The 23104-nt window shown below is 43.5% G+C and overlaps 1 protein-coding gene across 1 annotated transcript; it reads left to right on the top strand.

Moving 5' to 3' along the window:
- Positions 1 to 8659: 8659 nt before the first annotated feature.
- Positions 8660 to 22664, top strand: SPP2 (secreted phosphoprotein 2). The gene is made up of 7 exons (XM_003417939.1): positions 8660 to 8723; positions 8823 to 8947; positions 13774 to 13896; positions 15490 to 15597; positions 17685 to 17739; positions 19604 to 19654; positions 22579 to 22664. The coding sequence occupies exons 1-7, from the start codon at positions 8660 to 8662 to the stop codon at positions 22662 to 22664; spliced, it is 612 nt and encodes a 203-aa protein (XP_003417987.1).
- The last annotated feature ends 440 nt before the right edge of the window (positions 22665 to 23104 follow it).

The following is a 23104-nucleotide window of genomic DNA, read 5'->3' as shown; positions in this document are numbered from 1 at the left end:
GTGGGTTCGAACTGTCAGCTCTCCAGTTAGCAGCCGAGTGCTTAACTGTAGTGCCACGGGGCTCCTTATTCCCATATTAATCCCCCTGGATTTCACATTCTTAGACAGCAGTAAAAACCTTCTGAGGAAATGGGTCACTAAACTCCCTGGGCTTCAGCTTCCTCATTAGAAAAAACGAGAAGGGAGAACTCTCCCCTCTCTGGGATCCTTGGGGTGTGTCCCTCTCTGAATAAATGAAAGAGGACAGAGGCCAGGGTCACGACACCAACGGACCTTCTCTTCTTGGTCATTTGGGCGGCTTTTAATTATTTCTGCAAAGGTGCAGGAATGAAGGCACAGATATTAAATGAGGGATGTTAGCAATTCCCCCTGCCTGGTCCTCTAAGGGGCAGAGAATCCTGCTGGGGTCATCTTTTTGTTGTGGGCACTATCCCAGGGATGTGCTGTTGTGGGAATGGACAGACGCCAGGCTGGCACGGTACTGGGGAAGGAGGAAGGAGGCCTGGCTGGGTCTGAGGGAGAATTCATAGAGTGTGCAGAGGAGGGGGAGATGTATATGTGTGTGTGAACATGCATGCACGTGTGTACGTGTGCAACGTACTTGTGTGGATGTGTGCATACATGCATGAGTACATATGCACATACCTGTAGGTGTATAAATGCACACGTGTTCATGGGTCATGTATGTGCATGTGTGTACGGGTGCCCTTGTATGCATCGTGTACATGTGCGTGCATGCGTGTGTATGTACATGCGTGCACATACCTTGTACGAGTACCCTTGTGTGCGTTGCGTACATATGCCTATGTGTGCACATATATGTGTGTACATGTGCGTGGAGGGGGTCCAGCCTTAGGAGAAGATGGGGAAGGTGATACAAATGGCCAGGCCAGGAGTCCTAACAGCTGAGAGCTGTCTATCAAAAGGAGTCCTGTGTGGATCTTTAGCCAGTTGGTTCTCCCTGGTTGGGTGGCCTTCAATATTTCCACCCAAAGGGCTTAAATCTGCTCTTTGCTGCCCTGTGTGCTACTGGGGGACCGGGCAAAGGTATGTCTCAAACTTTCATTGTGCACCATGAACGTCTCTCTTTGGTGTTTTGTCAGGAGGAAAGCTGCCAGATGGACGCTGCTGACAGGGCCTCTGGGGGTCCGTTTCATGTGGGTGACGTCAATAACCCACCTACTTACATGGCCACTCTGCATAGAGCTGTGCGCCCAATTCAGTGGCCCCACCAGAAGCAGGTCTCTGGCTTCTCCTTTGATGTCCTTTGCTGTAACAGAAGTGGTAGACTCCTGGGCTCGTTTTCAATCATCTTCAGCTGCGTGGAGTTGGCAGGAACGGAACCAGGCGTCTGAGTGACCTGTTGTTGCTGTTAGCTGCGGCGGAGCTGGCCCCTGACTCCTGGCGACTCCGTGCACAATGGAAGGAAACGCTGCCCGGTGGGTCCCGTGCCATCCCCACGGTCAGTTGTGGATTGGACCGCTGTGATCCACAGAGTTTTCACTGGCTCATTTTTGGAAGTAGGTCATCTTTCTTCCTAGTCCATCTTATTCTGGAAGCTCTGCTGAAACCTGTTTGGCATCATGGCAACATGCAAACCTCCAGAGACAGACGAGTGGTGGCTGCATATGTGCGGTAGCTTAAGGGTAAGAAACTGCCCGCCACTTCCTGCTGTGGAGCCACTTCCATGCTCTTGTACCCAAACCCTAGAAGGTGTGTCCTTGTCCAGCGTGCTCAGACTTGCCAATTATCTGGACACTGGCCTTGGAGAAAGAGAAAGTAACTTTATTGCAATGCTCAGAGCAAGGAGCCTGGAGGAAGTTCCTCAGATCCGGCTACGCAAGCCATGGGGAAGTAAGGCTTATGTGCGATTTGGGCAGCAAGACGGCAACCGCACAGGCGCACTGGGGAGGGAAAATTCTAGAAGGCAGCCAGGAAACAGATGGTCACATGGTTCTTGTCGGACCTCTTACTTCGGAATAGGGCCCGGGGGTTGATTATCCTTCTGATTCATTCCACCTGTTGCTGCATCCGCCGCTGAAGTCAGTGATTACAGCTGGCCCTTCTGCGCATGCGGGGCAGGCCAAATCTGGCTTGGGCTAGTTTAAGAACTAGTGGAAATTTACTGACATTTGTAGGGTCAGGTTACACTCTGGCCCTGGCTTTCACTCTATAGGTGACCTCTGACCCCCCCCCCCCAGCCACCTAGACATTATGGTGACCTGGCTGTCTCTGAACACCCTCTTCTGCTCTCACCCACATTGCAATTATTTGGGGACCATGGGGTGGGGGAGGAGCAAGAGAGGATGGGAGTGGACCTAGCCAGGGAGCCGTGCCTGAGCTGAGTCTGGCAGGCCACGTGGACTTGGACATGAGGGTAGGGAAAGAGGTTCAGTCAGAGGAAGGAGGAAGTCCTAAAGCTACTGTTAAGCCTTTCCTCTCTTTCACCTACTTACCATACTCTGGCTCTGCCCTGATTCACCCAAACGCTCCTCTATACCAGGTTTTCTCAACCTTGACACTACTGACATTTTGGACATTCTTCCTTGTAGGGACTCTCTTGCACATTGTAGGATGTTTAGCAGCAACCCTGGCCACTACTCGACAGCGGAGTTCAGGAATTTAGAAACCACGCTATTCAAAGAAATTAGAAGGGATCTGCCAACTTTGTGGTTGATGGATCAGATGAAAACTTGGCTTACATTTGGTCCAAATTTCGTGATTTTTCTTGAATAATATTACTCTAGAGATGACCAAAATGAAAAGAAACAATCTCAAGAGAAATGATAAAGCTGGCAGCCATGAATCTTATTAGCCTGTGATATGGACACCTACCCATTTATTCAGTGCGCTCCCAATCACTTTTGTTAGGTTCTTGTAATGAATTTTATGTAAGTTTCCACAATGGTTAAGTACTCAGCTGCTAACTGAAAGGTTGGTGGTTTGAACCCACCCAGTGGCTTTGCAGGAGAATGACCTGGCAATCTGCTCTCACGAAAATGGACCCTATGGGGCAGCCCTACTCTGTCATATGGGATTGCTATGAGTTGGAATCAACTTGATGGCATCCGACAACAACAACATAAAAAAGCTGTTCAATTCTCTTCACCTAGTGCCACATAATTTTTAATTCCTTAATTTTCGTTGGAATGACAGAAAACTGTTGGAATGAATGCTGTACACATTTCTGCAGACTGGAGGAAGAATAATGAAGGAAATCATTATGGCCTGAATGTCGAAGGAAGGCTTCTATTTAATTGTCTAGGTTTACCAGACATGGCAGGACTTGGAAAAGGCATTTTAGATTATTGCTTTTTAGAACTAATTGTTGCCTGCTCTACTTTCCTGGTGCCAACATTTAATTGTAGTCAAGAGAATTTGAGAAATAAAATGATCTATCCCTCCTTAGTCTCCTCTACTCTTTTGCAATTACTTTTACTGTTACTGCTCATTTAATGAGACCATGGTGTTTGGAGACAGATGGCGCCATTAGTTAAAGCTGGAAGGCGCAAATGGAATTGAGTTCAAACCGGGTTAAAAGTAATAGAATTACAAATCCTCATGGCCATCGCCTCATAGCATGTCGCTCCCTGTACCTGTTACGCACCAGAAATTACTGCTGGCTTTGAACAGAAAGACTGGGATGAAGGTTCAGAGGGACCAAGTATGTTTGTTTGTTCAGTCACTCATTCATTTACTCGATCATTCGTTAAATATTTCACTGCATTCCCATCTGGATGCTGTGGTATAACATGAACAGGACAGGCATAGTTCCTGCCCCATGCAACTTGTAGTCTACTGGGGGAGAGAGACAATATCGGGCAAATGAGCAAGATTATTGCCCCTGGTAAAAAGGACTAGGAAGGATGGAAGGGATAGCTGATGTAGAGGGGTTGAGGACATATGAAATGTTGTTGTTAGGTGCCATTGAGTAGGTTCCAACTCATAGTGACCCTATGTACAACAGAGCCAAACACTGCCCATCCTCACAATAGTTGCTATGTTTCAGCCCATTGTTGCAGCCTCTGTGTCAATCTATCTTGTTGAGGGTCTTCTTCTTTTTCACTGACCCTCTACTTAACCAGGAAACCCCGGTGGTGTAGTGGTTAAGAGTTGTGGCTGCTAACTAAAAAGTCACCAGTTCGAATCCACCAGGCACTCCTTGGAAACCATATGGGGCAGTTCTACTCTTTTATACAGGCTTGCTATGAGTCAGAATTGACTTAGTGGCAATGGGTTTGGTTTTGGTTTTTCTACTTAACCAAGCATGATGTCTTTCTCCAGGGACTGGTCCCTCCTGATTACATGTCCAAAGTATGTGAGACGAAGTCTCACCATGCTTGCTTCTAAGGAGCATTGTGGCTATACTTCTTCCAAGAGAGATTTGTTTGTTCTCTGGCAGTCCATTGTATATTCAATATTGAAGTGGAGAACTAAAATAGGGGAAGGAGCTGACTTTGGGGACAGAAAGAGGAATGTCATCATTGACATAGGAGTGGCATGTGCAGAGGCTCTGGGATAGAAGACATTTGGTGTCCCCAAAGAACCGAAAGGACACCTGTGTGTCTGGCAACAAGTGAGGGGAGGAGGGGGTCCAAGATAAGGCTGGAGAGTGACCAGAAGCCAGCTGGAAGCTGGGTCATGTTTGAATGAGGGAAATGAGCAATTAGACACTGAGATTATCCAGAATTTTTAATATGCTTTTGTACCAAAGTGATGATGATGAAGACCTGTGTAAGGAACAACTTTTGGGTCATGGCAGTAGATATCCGTGGGAGTGTTGTGATGTTGACAGTGTGTGAAGCCATCAGATGCATGACCTTAATCCTTTCTACAGAGGACAGACAAAACAGAAGCGGTATGACAGTTAGTAAAATAGCCTCCTGTAGAAAAAATGCACTTCCTACACTTACTGTAAGGAGCCCTGGTGGCACAATGATTAAGTGCTCAACTGCTGACTGAAAGGTTAGCAGTTTGAACCCACCAGTGACTCCTCGGGAGAAAGAGCTGGTGATCTGCTTCCATAAAGATCACAGCATTGGAATACCTGTGGAAGAGTTCTACTCTGTCCAATAGGGTCGCTCTGAGTTGGGTCACCTTGACGGCACCCGATGACAGCAACACTTTCTGCAGGGCACATCTATTGCCTTTGAGTCCATCCAGAATCTGTTCCTCTTCCTTCTTTTGGGTAGCAATGTCTGACCTACCTTTGGCCGAATAGTCAATTGCTTCAGTCTCCTTCCAAGGTGGTCTCCTCTTCCATTGGATGCCTCTGCTTTTCCCAGTGGCCCACTTCTAAGGGGAACAGGATCATCTGGGAACCGAGGTGGAGAGAGGCAAACCAACTGTCCAAGGTCCCCTAATCTCTCAAAAGTCTTTCTTCAGGCCCCTTCTGAATTCTTGCAGTAATTTTTGTTTCCTTGTTGGCACTCATAGTCTCATATTTGCCTTGTTTAATCAGGGAAAGCTAGATTATTAGTTCTTTTAAGACAGTCTCTGGACCTGTTGCCTTGCACATTGCCGATACTAAAAACTATGAATTGGATTGAATTCTTATCAGTTGTTGAGTAATTAAGTTGCCAAGTGCTCTTCTGAAGGCTTGTTGTTTTCTTCTCTAATAACTAACCATTTATGCCAATTTTGCAGATGAGGAAATTGAGGTTCAGAGACATTGAGTGTCACACTCAAGGGCACACCTGGTAAGGGGTAAGATTCCTGTCCAGGTCCTTCTGAACCATGGCACAACACTACTTCCTATGCATGAATTCAAAGAACAAGAAGACAGCGAAGTGCACTCCGCCCAAATTTTATTTACTCTAAAGTTTCTCTCTTTTTAAATTTTATTGTGGTAAAATATATATAACAAAAAGATTGCCATTTTAACCATTTTAAGGGTATAATTCAGCGACATTAGTTACTTTTGCCATGTTATGCTACCATCACCTGTATCCATTTCCAAAATGTTTACAGAAACTCAGTAAGCCTTACGTAAAACTCCTGATTTCCTCTTCCCCCTGGTCCCCGATAATCACTAATAAGCTTTTGTCTCTATGCATTTCCTCTTCTAGATATTTCATGTAAATGGAATCACACAATATTTGCCCTTTTTTGTCTTATTTCACTGAGCATAATGTTTTCAAAGTTCATCCATCTTGTAGCATGTATGAGAACTTCACTTCTCTTTATGGATGAATAACCATGCATTGTATGAATAGACCACATTTTGTGTATCCATTCTTCTGTTGATGGACACTTGTGTTGTTGCCACCCTTTGGCTATTGAGGATAATGCCGCAGTGAACATCGGTGTGCGAGTATCTATTTGAGCCCCTGCTTTCAAGTCTCTTGGATATATATCTAGAAGTGGAATTCCTAGGTTACATGGTAATTCTATGTTTAACTTTTTGAGAGACTTCCAAAAGGTTTTCCATAGTGGTTATACCATTTTACATTCCTATCAGCTATGCACGAGTGTTGCAATCTCTCCACGTCCTCAACAACACTTGTTAGTTTCTGTTTGTCTGTTAATAGCCATTCTGGTGGGTATGAGGTGGTGAGTCATTGTAGTTTTAATTAGCATTTCCCTAATGACTAACTTTTCCTTTATGGATCATAACAAATTATGGATAACATTTCAAAGAATGGGAATTCCAGAATAATTGTGCTCATGAGGAACTGTACATAGACCACCAAGCAGTTGTTTGAACAGAACTAGGGGATACTGCATGGTTTAAAATCAGGAAAGTTGTGCATGAGGGTTGTAGCCTTTTACCGTACTTATTGCATATTGCATCTCCATGCTGAGCAAATAATCTGAGAAGCTGACTATCTGAAGAAGAATACAGCATAAGGGTTGGAGAAAGACTCAATAACAACATGTGATATGCAGATGACACGACCTTGCTTGCTGAAAGTGAAGAGGACTTGAAGCACTTACTGATGAAGATCAAAGACTACAGCCTTCAGTATGGATTAAAACTCAAATAAAGAAAACAAAAATCCTCACAACTGAACCAGTAAACGACATCATGATAAATGCAGAATAGATTGAATCATTGAAAATTCCATTTTACTTGGACCCAAAATAAACACCCACGGAAGGAGCAGTCAAGAAATCAAATGATATATTGCATTGGGCAAATCTGCCACAAAAGTCCTCTTTAAAGTGTTAAAATGCAAAGACTTCACTCTGAGGACTAAGGAGTGCCTGATCCGAACCATTGTATTTTCAATCCCCTCATATACATGTGAAAGCTGGACAATGAATAAGGAAGACCAAAGAAGAATTGATGTCTTTGAGTCATTGTGTTGGCAAAGAATATTGAATATATCATGAACTGCCAGAAGAACAAACAAATCTGTTTTGGAAGAGGTACAGCCAGAATGCTCTTTAAAAGCAAGGATGGCGGGACTTCATTTCACGCATTTTGGACATGTTATCAGGAGGGATCGGTCCCTGGAGAAGGATATGATGTTTGGTAAAGTAGAGGGTCACCAAAAAGGAGGAAGACCCTCAACGAGATGGACTGTTACAGCGGCTGCAACAATGGGCTCATACATAGCAACAATTGTGAAGATGGCATAGGACCGGGTAGTGTTCTGTTCTGTTGTGCATAGGGTCACTATGAGTGGGAACCTGTTTGTTGACGCCTAACAATAACAGTGACTATGTTGAACATCTTTTCATGGGCTTATTGGTCATTTGTCTACCTTCTTTAGAAAATGGTTACTCAAGTCCTTTGCCCATATTTTAATTGTTTTTTTGTCTTTTTGTTGTTGAGTTGTAGGAATTCTTTATATATTCTGGATGTCAAATCCTTATCAAACAAGTGGTTCTCAAATATTTTCTTCCAATCTGTAAGTTTTCTCTTCACTGTTTATAAAGGCCTTTGATGCACAAAAGTTTTTAATTTTAATGATGTCATACTATCTACTTTTTTCTTTGGTTGCTTCCGTGTTCGGTGTCACTCTTTTTTAGTGATTCATAAAGCACCTTGGGATCTTTTAGTACATGAAAACCATCATTATGTAAGTATATTATTACTGTCTAGAGGAAGTGCAAAAATGTCCATTAGCAGGGAAGCTTGGCCGTGTGGATGCGGGGCCCCTTTCTTATTACATGCATACTTGCTTGGAACATGTGGAATGCATATCTTAAATTCCCTTTTTTAAAGTTATAATTTCCAAAAAGTTCTTGAAATAATGACAGAATTATTTTACAAGTTATTCTCAGAAAAGGTCAGCTGTAAGATTCTTTGGAACAGGAGAGGTAACTAAACAGGTCACAATGAGAATGAAACGTCTGGACGAACATAAGATTCTATCTCCTCCCCCGAAAGAATGAAATTCAAATAAAGAGGAATAAACAATACACGTGTAATCCCAAAGCCTCTTGATGTCTTTGTCTGTGGGCTAATGTCCCATGTTAAAGTTTAAACTTCAAAAGTGGCCTCAAACTGGAACCTTTCCATAGGAAAAGTTGGACAGCAAATATTGACCCCAGGATCAATTCTTCCTGGTTAAGCCACAAAGTGCTGCAGTCTGAGGAGCAGTCTGGTCACATTAGATAAAGACAGCTGCTCTCAGGAGGGTTTGTCACCCCAACACCCATAGAGAGACAGCTGCACCCTCTGCTCTGAATTAAAATTATTCTTCCCAGAATGGAGAAGATGATAATGATATTGGTTGTGTTTGTTCTTGGCATGGGCTCCTGGTCTTGCTCAGGTAAGCAACTCAATGAGAGGACCACCTCTGTTTAATGACACAGAGCCTTCCTGGCCCTGTGTCTCTGTCTCACCATGGCCCCATGGGCTTTGTGTCCAGGATTCCCGGTGTATGACTATGATCCTTCCACCTTGAGGGAAGTCCTTGGCGCTTCCGTGGCAAAAGTGAATTCCCAGGCCCTAAGTCCATACCTGTTTCGGGCGTTCAGAAGCTCACTAAAAAGGGTAAGTGCAGGAATGGAATCTTCTCATTCTTCTTTACTGCTTTCTGGTTTTTTTTCTTCTATGTTGTCACTTTGTTGGATACACTTTTAACTTGTTCAACTTAAAAAGACAAGTCATCTCTTTTGTACATTTCTTTTGACAGGACAAGGATTTAATCGCAATTACCGTCATAAAACTTTCAAAGCTACTTCTGATGACAGTGTCCTCTGAGCATCCTACCTTTGATCTGAGGTCCTCATAGTTCCTCCTGAGGTTTTTTTTTTTCAAATTCAATAGTTTCTCCAAATACTGTAAGGTCCCTAGATGGCGCAAATGGTTTGCGCTTGACTGCTACCCTAAAGATTGGTGGTTTGAACCCACCCAACGACAGTGGAAGAAAAGGTCTGATGGTCTGCTTCTGTTAAGATTAAAAAAAAAAAAAAAAGATTACAGACAAGAAAACCCTAATGAGCTCAGTTCTTCTCTGACACACACGGGGTCACCACGAGTTGGAACCAGCCCATGGCAGTGAGCCTTTTTGTTTGGTTTGCCCCCAGTACTTACAGAAAGTAAATTTTGGTTTTTGAGTTTGAGAAAGCCTACCTTCCTTCATCATGTGATAGTATTCTGTTTCCTGTTACCCCTTGGTAAATAGGAAAGATGAATTTTCCTGAGCTTCTGGTGACTATGTCTGTGATAGGTAAAAAAAGGAATGTCCTCCAAAGGAGAAGCATAGACAGTGTTTTAGCCATCTAGTGCTGCTATAACAGAAATACCACAAGTGGTTGGGTTTAACAAAGAGGAGTTTATTCTCTCAGAGTCCAGTGGGCTAGAAGTCTGAATTCAGGGCATCAGCTCCAGGGAAGGCTTTCCCTGTTGGCTCTGGAGGAAGGTCCTTGTTATCAGTCTTCCCTTGGTCTGGGAGCATCTCAGCACAGGAACCCCAGGTCCAAAGGATGCTTTCTGCTCCTGGCGCTGCTTTCTTGGTGGTATGAGGTCCCCATGTCTCTACTTGCTTCTCTATATCTCAAAAGAGATTGACTTAAGACACTATCTAATCTTATAAATCTCATCAATATAACTGCCACTAATGCATCTTATTATATCCTAGTGATAGGATTTGTACCACATGGGGAAATCACATCAGATGACAAAATGGTAGATAATCATACAACACTGGGAATCATGACCTAGCCAAGCTGACAGATATTTTTGGGGAACACAATTCAATCCATGACAGACAGTAAGTTGTCTCCTTCCACCTGCCCCCAGATAATCTCCTCAGCTTGGTTATTGTCTTAATGGGGCTCATTTGGAAGGTAGGAAGAGAAATAACCTCAAGCTAGTTTAGGTTAAGTCAGGGGTGGAGGAGGTTATAGAAAGTTACATGCCCTAGGAATGAACCTGTCATGGAACTGGGTGGTTGGGACCTGGAGTGGAGACAGGTCAGGAATTCAGGCTGTGGCTACTTCCTCGCAGGGACCAGGTGGCTGTTGCTCATTCTTTCCTACCCCAGTCTCCAAATACAACATATTCATCTTGACCCTTCTTCATCAGACACTGGCTCAGTTTCTCATTTCCAAATTCCCAGGAAATGAATCTAATTTCCCCCACAGTCTTTACTAATTAAGCCATAGCTCATTAAGACTATTGTCTATGCTTTGGTCAGGTGCCCACTCTAGAACCAGGCTGTCACGGCCAGAGGAGGGTTCCTTGGACCTGGATGTTGTATGAAGGAACTTTAAGACATGCGTGGTCAGCTGCCCTGCCAAAGGTTGAGTTCTTTCTGGAAGGGTTGTTGTTGTTAGTTGCTGTTGAATTGATTCCAACTTTTAGCAGCCCCATGGGTGTAGAGTAGAACTGTGTTCCACAGGGTTTTTAAGGCCGTGAACTTTCAGAAGCAGATCACCAGACCTGTCTTCCAAGGTGCCTTTGGGTGGGTTCAAATCACCAACTTTTTGGCTAATAGCCAAATGCTTTACCTTTTGTGCCACCAAGGGACTCCTTCTGGAAGGGGTCTGGGCCAGAATAAAGAGGCCCCTTCTTGGCCCACTGGTTGCATCAGCTTCCATCTTTTGCGTTGAAGGAAATTCACTTGAGGTGTTGCAGACTCAATGTACTCTTGCCAAACTTGCAGATAAACAGATTAAATTTATTTGTAATTTAGCTCTCACTCATGACAGAAAGCAAAAAGTATCTAATTAAATGCATAGGAGCAGGCAGGATGAGTCCTGAGAGAACCAGCTACTGATACTGTTGAAATCTGGTCTGTGGAAATGAGAAGTTTGAGTGTAGCCAGAGAGGGCTCCCTACAGCAGGAACACCATCTTGGAATAGTCAAACAAACCTGGGCCCAGAATATGTACACCTACAAATAAGTACTCATACATATATGTTCTTGATTCCTAGTGGATACATAAATAAGAGAGATGCTTTCCCCCTCCTGAGCACTACTCTTCCAACTGGAAGTTTGCCTATTTTTGCCTTTTTTCCAGCCATCTCTGGTTATCCAAATTCAGTGGTCAAGCAACATTCACCACTGAGTCCTCTAGGAAGCCGTCTTTTCTCCTTCCATGGGAAAGGATATCTTTGGTTTCTCCTGGGTTCCATACTTTGCTTTATGTTGTTCTTGTTAGTCATTTCTTCTACAAATACTTATAGATAGACAAACAAACAAAAACCAAACCAGTTGTCGTTGAGTCAATTCCAACTCCAACTCATGGCAACATCATGTGTGTCAGTGTAGAACTGTGCACCATGGGGTTTTCAGTGGCTGATTTTTCAGAGTTAGGTAGCCAGGCTTTTCTTCTGAGGTGCCTCTGGATGGACAGAAACCACCAAACTTTCAGTTAGTTACTGAATGTGTTAAGCATTTGCACCATGCAGCTACTCCAGAAAAGCTTATAGATGGCCCCCAATATACCCATTCTCTCCATTCTCCAGAAATGGGAGGTACACTAAGAGTCAAGGAAAATCTTCAGGAGAAAGATGAGCAATAGACCATCTGGAACTGAGGGTGCAAACAATTCACAAAAGAAGAAATACGGATGAGTAAGAAAATTTGGAAAAACATTGACTAAAAAGAATCAGGATTAAAATAACAAAGTGAAAAAGAAATTGTAAGCACTGCTAGAGAGAGTATAAATTGGTAAAATTATCTTTGGAAAGCAGTTTGGAGATTGTTGAACATGTTTATGGCTTTTGATCTCATACCTTCACCACTAGGAATACATCCAAAGGAAATAAGAGGTTTAGCACTGTTTGCATATGGGAGGGTGTTTTGGGACAGAGTTCAGTGGACCTGGGGAGAAGGGTCAGGCCCTGCTACTTTGTCCCTGAATTTGCTTTAATGAGACCTTTGGTTCTCGCCCCTGGCTGCACACATAGCATTACCTGGGATCTTTAAATACTCCTGATGTCCAGGAGGGATAATGGACTAATAAAATGGGAATGCCCGAGGATGGGGCCCATTATTCATAAATGCTCTCCTGGTGATGCTGGGGTGGGGTCAGGGTGGGAATCACTGAATTTTGCCAGCAGACCTGGATCAAATACTCTCACAACTGTTATTTCAAACCACTTGCCTCTCAGGCTGCAAATCTAAAAATAGATGGAAAAGAATAAGGCAATGGGATCCGTGAACAATGATGGTTTCTGCTTCAGCTCTGACATTGGGTTCACACAGGCTGTTCCCTCAGTGGACACAGAAGGAGGAGCGAAAGGTGGACATAGGCCTGGTGGTGAGGGTGCAGAGGGTGGTGGAAAGGACAGAGAAGTCCATTGCAAGAGAGAGACAGCGAGACAGAGAAAGAGAGTATTGCTTTGGTGCTGGACACACACTGCTGTTGTTGGATGCCATTCAGTTGATTCCGACTCACAGTGGCCCCTTTTGACAGAGTAGAACTGCCCCATATGGTTTTCTAGGCTGTAATCTTTTTGAAAGCAGACCACCAGGTCATTTCTCCCATGGAGCTGCTGGTAGTTTTGAACTGCCGCCCTTTCGGTTAGCAGCCAAGTGCTTAACCACTGCACCACCAGGGCTCCCTGGACACACAATAGCACTAAATAAATCACAGAGACTTCTGTGTCATCAGAACTCCATGATTCCTCAAGAAATGTAGAAGGCCGTCCTTGGTGGAAAGGGGTAGGAAATTGTGTAACCTTGTGCGCAGACAAGAACTGATCAAGCAGGAAGTGGGGGGAGGGCAACAATCTGAACAGCAGAGGTGTGCTTGTCATTTAATTACTTATTTCCTGAATTTTCAAGGAATTATGGAGCATTTGGAAAATGACACTTACAAATATGTGAACATAAATCTTTAGAAGCACTACTTGCCTTGGAGTTGTTGTTGTTAGAGGTCGTCGAGTTGGTTCCGACTCATAGCAACTCTGTGTACAACAGAACGAAACCCTGCCTGGTCCTGCGCCATCCTTATGCTTGAGCCCATTGTTGCAGCCACTGTGTTAGTTCATCTCATTGAGGGTCTTCCTCTTTTTCTCTGACCCTCTCTTCTACCAAGCATGATGTCCTTCTCCAGGGACTGATCCCTCCTGATAACATGTCCAAAGCATGCGAGACGTAGTCTCGCCATCCTTCTTTCTAAAGAGCCTTGGAGTTAGGACACCTGAATTCCAGTTCTGAAGTATTGTGTGACTTTGGTAAATCACTTTTTCCCTCTGGTCTTCAGTTTCTTATCTGTGGGATGAGGGCATCGAACTAGGGGATAGCTACAAAAATTTGTAGCTTTAACGGTGGCAGTGGGTGAGTCTGTGAAAGTTTTCTCATGGTGCAGGTGGAGGCATTTCTAGTATTGTGAAGTTCAGAAACACACTTTGTTTTTGTGAAGGTCAATATTGTGGATGGGGACAGCTTGAACATGGACATAGAATTCAGTATACGAGAAACTGTATGCAGGAGAGATTCCGGAGAAGATCCCTCTACCTGTGACTTCCAAAGGGACCTCTATTCGGTAAGTGTGACTGGGAGGTCCTAATCCCCAAAACCCACAAAAAGAATAGCTGTGTCTTATTCCATGACGTGGAGTGGATTCACAAGTCACCTTGGTCATTGCCTGGGGCTCAGCCACACGGGACAGCACCACTAACTGCGTCTATACTGTGTTGCTTGGGAGGGCAGCAGGGGGGCTTAGTAGTTGGACCCTGAGCTTTGGAGTCCTGTGGCCCTGAGTGATCTGGAAAAACTAACACCTCGTTGCCTCATTTTCCTGCTCTTTGAAATGGGGATAGTGGTTGTTGCTGTTGTTAGGTGCCGTGAAGTTAGTCCCGACTCATAGTGACCCTATGTACAACAGAAGGAGACACTGCCTGGTCCTGCGCCATGCTCACAACCTTTGTTATGCTTGAGCCCATTGTTGCAGCCACTGTGTCAATCCATGTCGTTGAGGGTCTTCCTCTTTTTTGCTGACCCTCTACTTTACCAAGCATGATGTCCTTCTCCAGGGACTGGTCCCTCCTTATAACATTTTTAGACAAAGTGAATACAAAGAGGTCAACACAAGAGAAAAATCCCACAAACATTTCAAATTCTGGTAGAAATGAATCTAAAACGCCAACCGTGTTCTGGTGCGTGCTGCATTATTTTGTCGCTAGCTGTTGCCAATCTGTTTCCCCCCTTAGCCTGGGCTCCATGAGATCAAGAACACGTCGTGTTCATTTTTGTATTCTCAGCAATCAGAGCTTGAGATGGCACTTAATTAACACCTGTGGGCACCAGTCCTGCCTGAACAAGGCAGCACCGTCGACCCAGTATTTGTTTTCCAAAACGTAGAAGGTTCTTCCAGCACCCACCTTGGTGGAAAGGGGTAGAAAATTGTGTAACCTTTTGCCCGGTCTTTGGGTTCTTACTACTCTATCAGTGTAATTATCTTGGGACCACTTCACAATGATGTGGAGACACTGTATGGTGCATAACTTGGCTGCTAACCAAAAGGTTGGAGGTTCAAGTCTACTTGGAGGCCCCTGGCAAGAATGGCCTGCTGATCTACTTCCGAAAAGTCAGTCAACGAAAACGGTTCTGCTCTAATGCACGTGGGGTCGCCATGAACTGGAGCTGACTTGTAGGCAAAGGATTTTGGTTGACAATGATATAAATTCTGAAAAGGCGGTTTTTTTTGGTTATTTCTTTCATGGAACTTTTCACTGAGACCCGGTTTTACAAAGAATCCAAGCCAAAGTGTCAGAAACATTTATTTGTAAGGAAATCTGAGGATGAAGAGGAAGAGAGCAAAGTCCTTTGGGATTCTCAACCATTTCTTTCTGTACAGATGGGAGACAGTTCGAGGCCTCCCACTCAGGGCTTTTGGAGGGAGTGTTTGTTTTCCCCTGAGGCTCGTGATGTATCAAACTCCGAAAAGCTATTTAAATATTTCATTTATGTCTGCTGAGGTATTGGGAAATTTTCATTTTGGAGAAACGAAATGTCTCTGTAAATCTTTCCTTTCTACATCATGTTGTCAGCCCTGCAGTACTGCTCCGTTTCTCGGAAAGACCCTAACCCTTTCTAGAGCAGCTGAAGGCATAACTCGCTGCTTTGTCGTTCCCAGCCAGCGGCCGTCTGCAGAAGCTCGGCGCGGGTGTCCGCACAGCAGGTGCAGGACGTCTGGGTTCACTGCCGCTGGTCCTCCAGCTCCGAGTCTAGCAGCAGCGAAGAGGTAGGACCAGGGGCTTGAGCTCCTCTCAAGCAGTGTCTTATAGGGTCTATGTGGGTCTGTACAAAGCAGAGTGGCGTGATAAAGTAGGAAGACTGCGCGTGGTGCAAACAGTTAATGCGCTCCCTGCTAACTGGAAGGCTGGCTGTTTAAATCCACTCAGACGGACTGCAGAAGAAAGGCCTGGCGATCTATTTTTGAAAAATCAGCCATTGAAAACCCTACCAGGCACAGTTCTCCTCTGACACACATGGGGTCACCATGAGTTGGACCCACTCTGCAGCCACTGGTTCTTTTATTTTTTGTGATATGGTAGCTGGATCATTACTCCATATGGGCAAACGTAGCTGCTTACTCAGCTGTTTTCTCCACTTTTAACATGCATCACCTCATTTCCAAAGTCTTCTGTTTCTTCCAGCCTATTCTCCCGCTGCTGTCTGCCCCTCAAGATTTGGGACATGAGCTCAGAGTAGCAATTAGCAAATCTTCAAAGGTTTAGGTCTAAATCTGTGACTCCTTGGCACTGTGGTTTAGTGAAGATGAGAGATTGTGTTGGGTCAGTGTTCAAACTCTTTACCAAAACAAAAAAAAAAAAACCCGTTGCCGTCTCATCGATTCCTACTCATAGCGACCCTATAGGACAGAGTAGAACTGCCCCATAGAGTTTCCAAGGAGCACCTGGTGGATTTGAACTGCCGACCTTTTGGTTAGCAGCCGTAGCTCTTAACCACTGCACCACCAGGATTCCCCAAACTCTTTACAAGCTCTGCAATTTAGCCTTAACCTTCATAATCCACAGCTTCTTCACCTGTTAAATGGAGTAATAAAACCACCTTATAGGGTGTTGAGAGAATCAAGTAAACGGATGTGTAAGAAAGATCTGGTCCAGCGTCCAGTACATAACTGATATTAGAGAATGACAGGATACTTCCTTTTTCTCTCAACTCTTTAACAGTAATTTGCAGTAATACTATAAAATCAGTGTTATATAAATTTTCTACCTGTTACATATTTATTTGTCTGTCTGCTGACTGCCTTCCATACTAGAATGTATGTCTCACGAGGGCAGGGGTGTTTTGTTAGTCCAGGACCATGTTTGACATGTGGCACAACAGGACGAAACACTGTGTTTTCTCGTAAGAGTTTTATAGTTTTCACTCTTATGTTGCGGTCCATGACTATTTTGGGTTAATTTTTTGATAATGGTGTGAGTTAGGGGTTCAGCTTCATTCTTTTGCAAGTGAATATCCCAGCATTGTGATTTGAAAAGACTATTTTTTTTCCATTAAATTGTTTTGGCACGTGCCCCATCCTAGACCAATCACTGTGTTGGTGGCCAAGAGGCTAACCACCTGTCGGTATTCAGGACTGAGAGGATAACAGATGGGTAGCCGAGACACCCACCAGAAAAACTGAACTAAGCTGCCACCCTACTTTGTGCGGGGACCCTATTGCTTGGTCTTCTAGGGGCTTCATGAGGACTATTTTTGCACACCCTTTGGAAACCCTGGTAGTGTAGTGGTTAAGTCCTACAGCTGCTAACCAAGAGGCTGGCAGTTTGAATCCACCAAGTGCTCCTTGGAAACTCTATGGGGCAGTTCTATTCTGTCCTACAGGGTCGTTATGAGTCGGAATCGACTCGATGGCAAAGGGTTTGGTTTTGTTTTGTTTTCTAACTGAACACAACATGGGGACTTCATAGAGAGAAAGCTCCCAAATTTGACCTAAACTCAGTCTATTTGCAAGTCCATATAATAACACTTTATACTTTTGTAAAATGTAATATATATATATATGTGTATTTCTGGTCCACAATAGTATTTGGGTGTATGCTCTGATTCTGGGTCTAGTGGGAAGCCTTTTAGTAAATTTAAACTTTATTAAATTGTAAGTTGCTTTCCCCACATGCTTTCTTAAATGTATCAGTTGGATACACTATAACAGTTTAATATGTTGACTGATTTCATTAAAATGCATTTTATATCAATCCCTCCAGATAATATTTACTTTTTTTTCTGCAATATAAATCACTTTTTTTTCCCTTTTTGTCTCTTATATGTTGACACCTATTGATGTCTACCTTTGTTTAGTTGATTTTTGAGGACATGTTGAGATCCTATAGATGGAGAAACAATTATCCACAAGGTAAGTTGAGGCTGTTATTAATTTTTTTTTTCTTAAAACAATTTCATATGGTAGATCTTTGTTAGTGATTGCATTTGAAACTAGAAATACACATACTGTCTTTGAAAATAGAGCAATTAAAGAAAATAAACATTCTCTTTTGCTTTTGCTCCTTTCTTTAGCAATAATGATATTACTGTTCATTCATTGTTGCTGTTACGTGCCATTGAATCAGTTCCAACTCATAGCGACCCTATGCACAACAGAACGAAACACTGCCCAGTCCTGCACCATCCTCACAATCGCTGTTATGCTTGAGCCCATTGTTGCAGCCGCTATGTCAACTTCTCATTGAGTGTCTTCCTCTTTTTTCGCTGACCCTCTACTCTACCAAGCATGATGTCTTTCTCCAGGAACTGGTTCCTCCTGATAACATGTCCAAAGTGTGTGAAACGAAGTCTCACCATCCTCACTTCTAATAGGCATCCTGGCTGTACTTCTTCCAAGACAGATTTGTTTGTTCTTCTGGCAGTCCATGGTATATTCAATATTTTTTGCCGGCATCAACTCTTCTTCAGTCTTCCTTATTCATTGTCCAGCTTTCACATGCATGTGAGGGGATTGGAAACACCATGGCTTGGGCCAGGTGCATCTTAGTCCTTAAAGTGACATCTTTGCTTTTCAACAATGTAAAAAGGCCTTTTGCAGCAGATTTGCCCAGTACAATATGTCCTTTGATTTCTTGACTGCTGCTTCCATGGGCATTGATTGTGGACCCAAGTAAAATGAAATCCTTGACAGCTTCAATCTTTTCCCTGTTTATCTTGATGTTGCTTATTGGTTCAGTTGTGAGGATTTTTGTTTTCTTTATTTGAGGTGTAATCCATACTGAAGGCTGTGATCTTTGTTCTTCATCAGTGAGTTCTTCAAGTCTTCTTGACTTTCAGTAAGCAAAATTGTGTCATCTGTTTATTGAAGGTTGTTAATGAGTCTTCCTTCAATCCTGAGGCCCAGTTCTTCCTCATATAGCCCAGCTTCTCGTAATATTTGTTCAGCATACAGGTTGAATAAATATGGTGAAATGATACAACCCTGATGCACACCTTTCCTGATTTTAAACCATGCAGTATCCCCTTGTCCTTTTGGAATAACTGCCTCTTGATCTATGTACAGGTTCCTCATGAGCACAATTAAGTGTTCTGGAATTTCCATTCTTCGCAATGTTACCCATAATTTGTTATGATCCACACAGTCATATGCCTTTGCATAGTCAATAAAACACTGGAAAACATTTTTCTCGTATTCGCTGCTTTCAGCAATAATGATATGACTATTCATTTAGTATCCCTTTATCATTAATACAGAGCTTTCCCATACTTGATTCCTTCGATGGCCCTAGCTTGGCTGTCATAGGCAAGTCAATGATGGTTTTCTCCCTAAGAGAGTCCCATGCCTTGAGCATGCTTGTCCCCTGCGGGGTGCACTACCTAAGTTATGGACCCAGATATGCAATAATGTGTAGATGGAAGGATTAGCACTAAACCTCATCCAGCTGGTCAGGGCTGACTCTGTGATCCTCCAGCCACGTGACTAGAGCGGGCCATTCCTTTGAGTGTCTTGGTGGGGGAGGAGAGAGCTCATTTTTTCCCCCTTTCTGTATGACCTCTTATTTGAAGTCAGATTAGGTTAATGTTCTATGATTTTGGAGTCATCTTTCATGTTCCTGAGACTCTGCTCTATTGGTGGTGATGGTGGCAAAACTCTTTGTTGATCTCCCCCAACTTCCTTGAAGAAGAAGCATATTGGTGGTATCTATAACAAAATCACAGAACATTCTGGAAGTCGGGGGAAGGGAGGATGTCTTATGACTGTCACTGTGTTACAGGGCTCATTCCTGATGGACCCAGAAATGAACAATTTCATGAAAGGTCACCAGGTAAGCAGTTCTATTTTATCCTATAGAACCCCCACAGATCCTTTTCTGATCATTCTAGACTCTTCTGAAGCCATTTCATTAGAATCAAACCCCTGAAACAGAATATTTTAAATGAAAATGAAAGGAATGACACTGCATAAACTTGCATGGCAAATCATTAAAGAGTTCATCTTGTATCATTAACTCATTTAAAAGTTACCAGGAATTAAGATATCAAATCCGGTACAGGAAATTGGCATAGACCCCATTTCCTGCCCTACTCTGGAGTGTTTTCTGAATAGCCCAAACTCTTTCTAGCTCCTCTTTGTCCTCCACCCTCAACTGTACTTCTGGGTAAGTGGACAAAACTAATAGTTATTTAGTGCCTTCCTTGTGCAGATCTGGAGTCCTTGTGGCACAGTGCTTAAACATTTGACTGCTAAGTAAAAGGTTGATAGTTTGAATCCACCAGCTACTCCTTGGAAACTCTGTGGGGCAGTTCTACTATGCCCTGTAGGGTAGCTATGAGTTGGAACCAACTCAACAGCAATGGATTTGGTTTGGTTTGGTTTTGTGCAGACCTGTTTCGCACTTAATCTTCGTGGTAACTTGGTAAATCAGGTGTATTACCTGCTTATATAGGTGGAGAAATGGGTGATAGCTCAAGACCTTAGCTGGCATATTCAGAATGCTTACTGTGTATTAATTACTTAACACGATTTTCTCCTTCAACTCTTACAACCATCCTGTGAGCTCAACACTCAGTTTCTTCCCATTTAGGAGGTGAGCAAACTGAGGCTTAGTTAGCAAGTCTGTGTAACATGTTCAAGGCAACAGGACTAATAGAGAACTTTGACCCAGGCAGTGGGTGGTGAAGGTGGCTTTGATACAGAGCCTGTGCCGTTTCCATGCTGCTTCTGGAAGAACCGTGAAGCTCACACTATGTTCACAGTCCCCATTAAAAATGAGTAACACAGATAGTACATGTCACAGAGCTCGATGTCCGATCCTCATTAGTCACACTCCAATTTAATTGAAGTGCTAGGGCTCGAATAATAATAACTAAAAGTCTAAGTTTTATACGTGTCTCACACTGTCACTTTGGGAGAACACACAGTTATTTTAACAGTGTGACCAGTGCTGAAAAACACTTTTGAGCTATTCTTTTGCAATTGCCTTCAGAATCTATGGCCCGTTCTTTTGAATCTCTTTACTGGTGGCAAATTGTTGTCCTTGGATTTGGCTTCGGAAACAGCCAGAAGTCATTTGGAAATAAATCTGGTGAATCAGATTAACAGCCAGCTTGGGAGTATTAGTTATCTACTGCCGCATATCATATTACTCCAAAACTCCACGTCTTAAGACCACAAACATTTGTTATCTCACAGTTTCTGAGGGTCAAGAAGCCAGGGGTAGCTTTGTTGGTGGTTCTGGCTCAGGATGTCTCATGAAATTGCAGACAAGAAGTCAACCAGAGTTGTGATCTCATCTGAAGGCCAACTGGGGCTGAAGAATCCACTTCCAAGCTTTCTCACATGAATGTTGGCAGCTTCAGTTTTTCATGGGCTGCTAAACTGAGGGCTTCATTTTCTTGCCCTGTCGACCTTTCCACAGAGCTGCCTGAATGTTCTCAAAACATGACAGCTGGCTTCCCCCAGTGTGAGAGATGAGAGAGAGAGAGAATAAGTGAGCAAGAGAGTGCCTGTCTTAGTTATCCAGTACTGCTATAACAGAAATGTCACAAGCGGATGGCTTTAACAAAGAAGTTTATTCTCTCACAGTCTAGCAGGCTAGATGTCGAAATTCAGGGTGCCAGCCCCATGGGAAGGCTTTCTCTCTCTGTCAGCTCTGGGGGAAGGTCCTTGTCACCAATCTTCCCCTGGACTTGGAGGTTCATCATGCAGGAACCCCGGGTCCAAAGGCCATGCTCTTCTCTTGGCACTACTTTCTTGGTGGTATGATGTTTCCATGTGTCTCTGCTTGCTTCTCTCTTTTGTATCTCAAAAAAGATGGATTCAAGATACAATCTAATCCTACAGGCTGAGTCCTTCCTCATTGACATAACTGCTTCTAATCCTGCCTCTTTAACATCAAAGAGGTAGCATTTATAACACATAGGAAAATCACATCAGATGACCAAATGGTGGACAATCACCAACAATACGGGGAATCATGGCCTATCCAAGTTAACACACCTTTTCGAGGGACACAATTCAATCCTTAACAGCAGCAAGACAGAAGTCGCAATCTTTCATAACCTAATGTTGGCGGTGATGCATTACAACTTCTACCTTATTTTAATTAATCACAGAGACCAGCCCTGGTACAATGTGGGAGCAGATTACCTGGGGTTTGAATACCAAGAGATGAGGCTCATAGGAGGCCATCTTGGAAGCTGGTTACTACACAGGGAAAATGCCACTTGGGATAAAAAATAATACTATATGGATATAAGTTAATTGCCATATTCTTTTATGTGCCTTAGAAGATAATTCCAGAACTGAATTCTAAGACTCTTTGAGGTTTGTGCAGCCATCTTGGAGACGGCTTTGAACATGATGATTTAATTTAATTCTGCACATATATATGGACTACATTCTGTGTGACAAGTACTGGGCAGACCCTGCAGAGTACCATAAGATGAAAGTGACATTCCCTGTCCTCGAGGGGCTTCCAGTAGTGGATGAGAATATCACACCTGGCAACACAGAAGAGAGGGAAATAAATACTGGGCTCGGTTGTTTAAATAACATGACTGAGGAAGCAGTGAGGGGGAGCTTGATCAAGAAGACATAGTTATCATGTTTCTGGGGTATTCTGTTGGTGGTCTGGGTTCTGGTTAAGCTAGTCACAATCATTTCTCGTTAATTTATGTTCACGTAGTCCACGTTGTCTTGGATCTTGATGTGAATGATGGAGCTTATGTGTCCTCTTTCCATCTTCAGAGACCACAAGAAGGTTCTCTCCTCCTGGAAACAGAAGGCAGCCAGCCCCCCAGTATAGAGAAAGGACTTATGCTGACTTTGAGTAAGAGTCTTGAGGTAAGGCTACACCGTTAAAAACATGTATATTTAGAGTAAAAGCTACTTGGAGTGAATGTCTTAAACTGCTGCTCCTGTACCTCCAAACGCCAGCAGTACGCTATTCAGCCCCTGTTCTTGCCTCTCCCACCTTCTCTTGTCTACTTTAAGATGATGCTCTTCAATCTCGTGCACCCTTAATCTCTTTTCCCTTGGCTTTTTTACCTTTCGCCACTTGCTGTGATCAAGTGTCCCCACCCTAGGAGCAAACAAACGAAAACAGACAGCCCCTTCCTTTGCCCCGTCTCTCCCAACCCAGCACCTGTCCTCCTTCCATCTTTTCCTTCATGACTAAGCTTCTTGGTTAATAGGTCCATGGTTGCTGCCTCAACCTCCTCACCTCCCATGTACTTTTCTGCTTTTTGCAAACTGTATTTGAACCCCTCAAGTC

Source organism: Loxodonta africana, chromosome 6 (genome assembly GCF_030014295.1).
Source record: "Loxodonta africana isolate mLoxAfr1 chromosome 6, mLoxAfr1.hap2, whole genome shotgun sequence".
NCBI classification, from domain to species: domain Eukaryota; kingdom Metazoa; phylum Chordata; class Mammalia; order Proboscidea; family Elephantidae; genus Loxodonta; species Loxodonta africana.
Note: the sequence above shows the minus strand (reverse complement) of the source record. Positions and strands in the feature narration are given on the sequence as shown.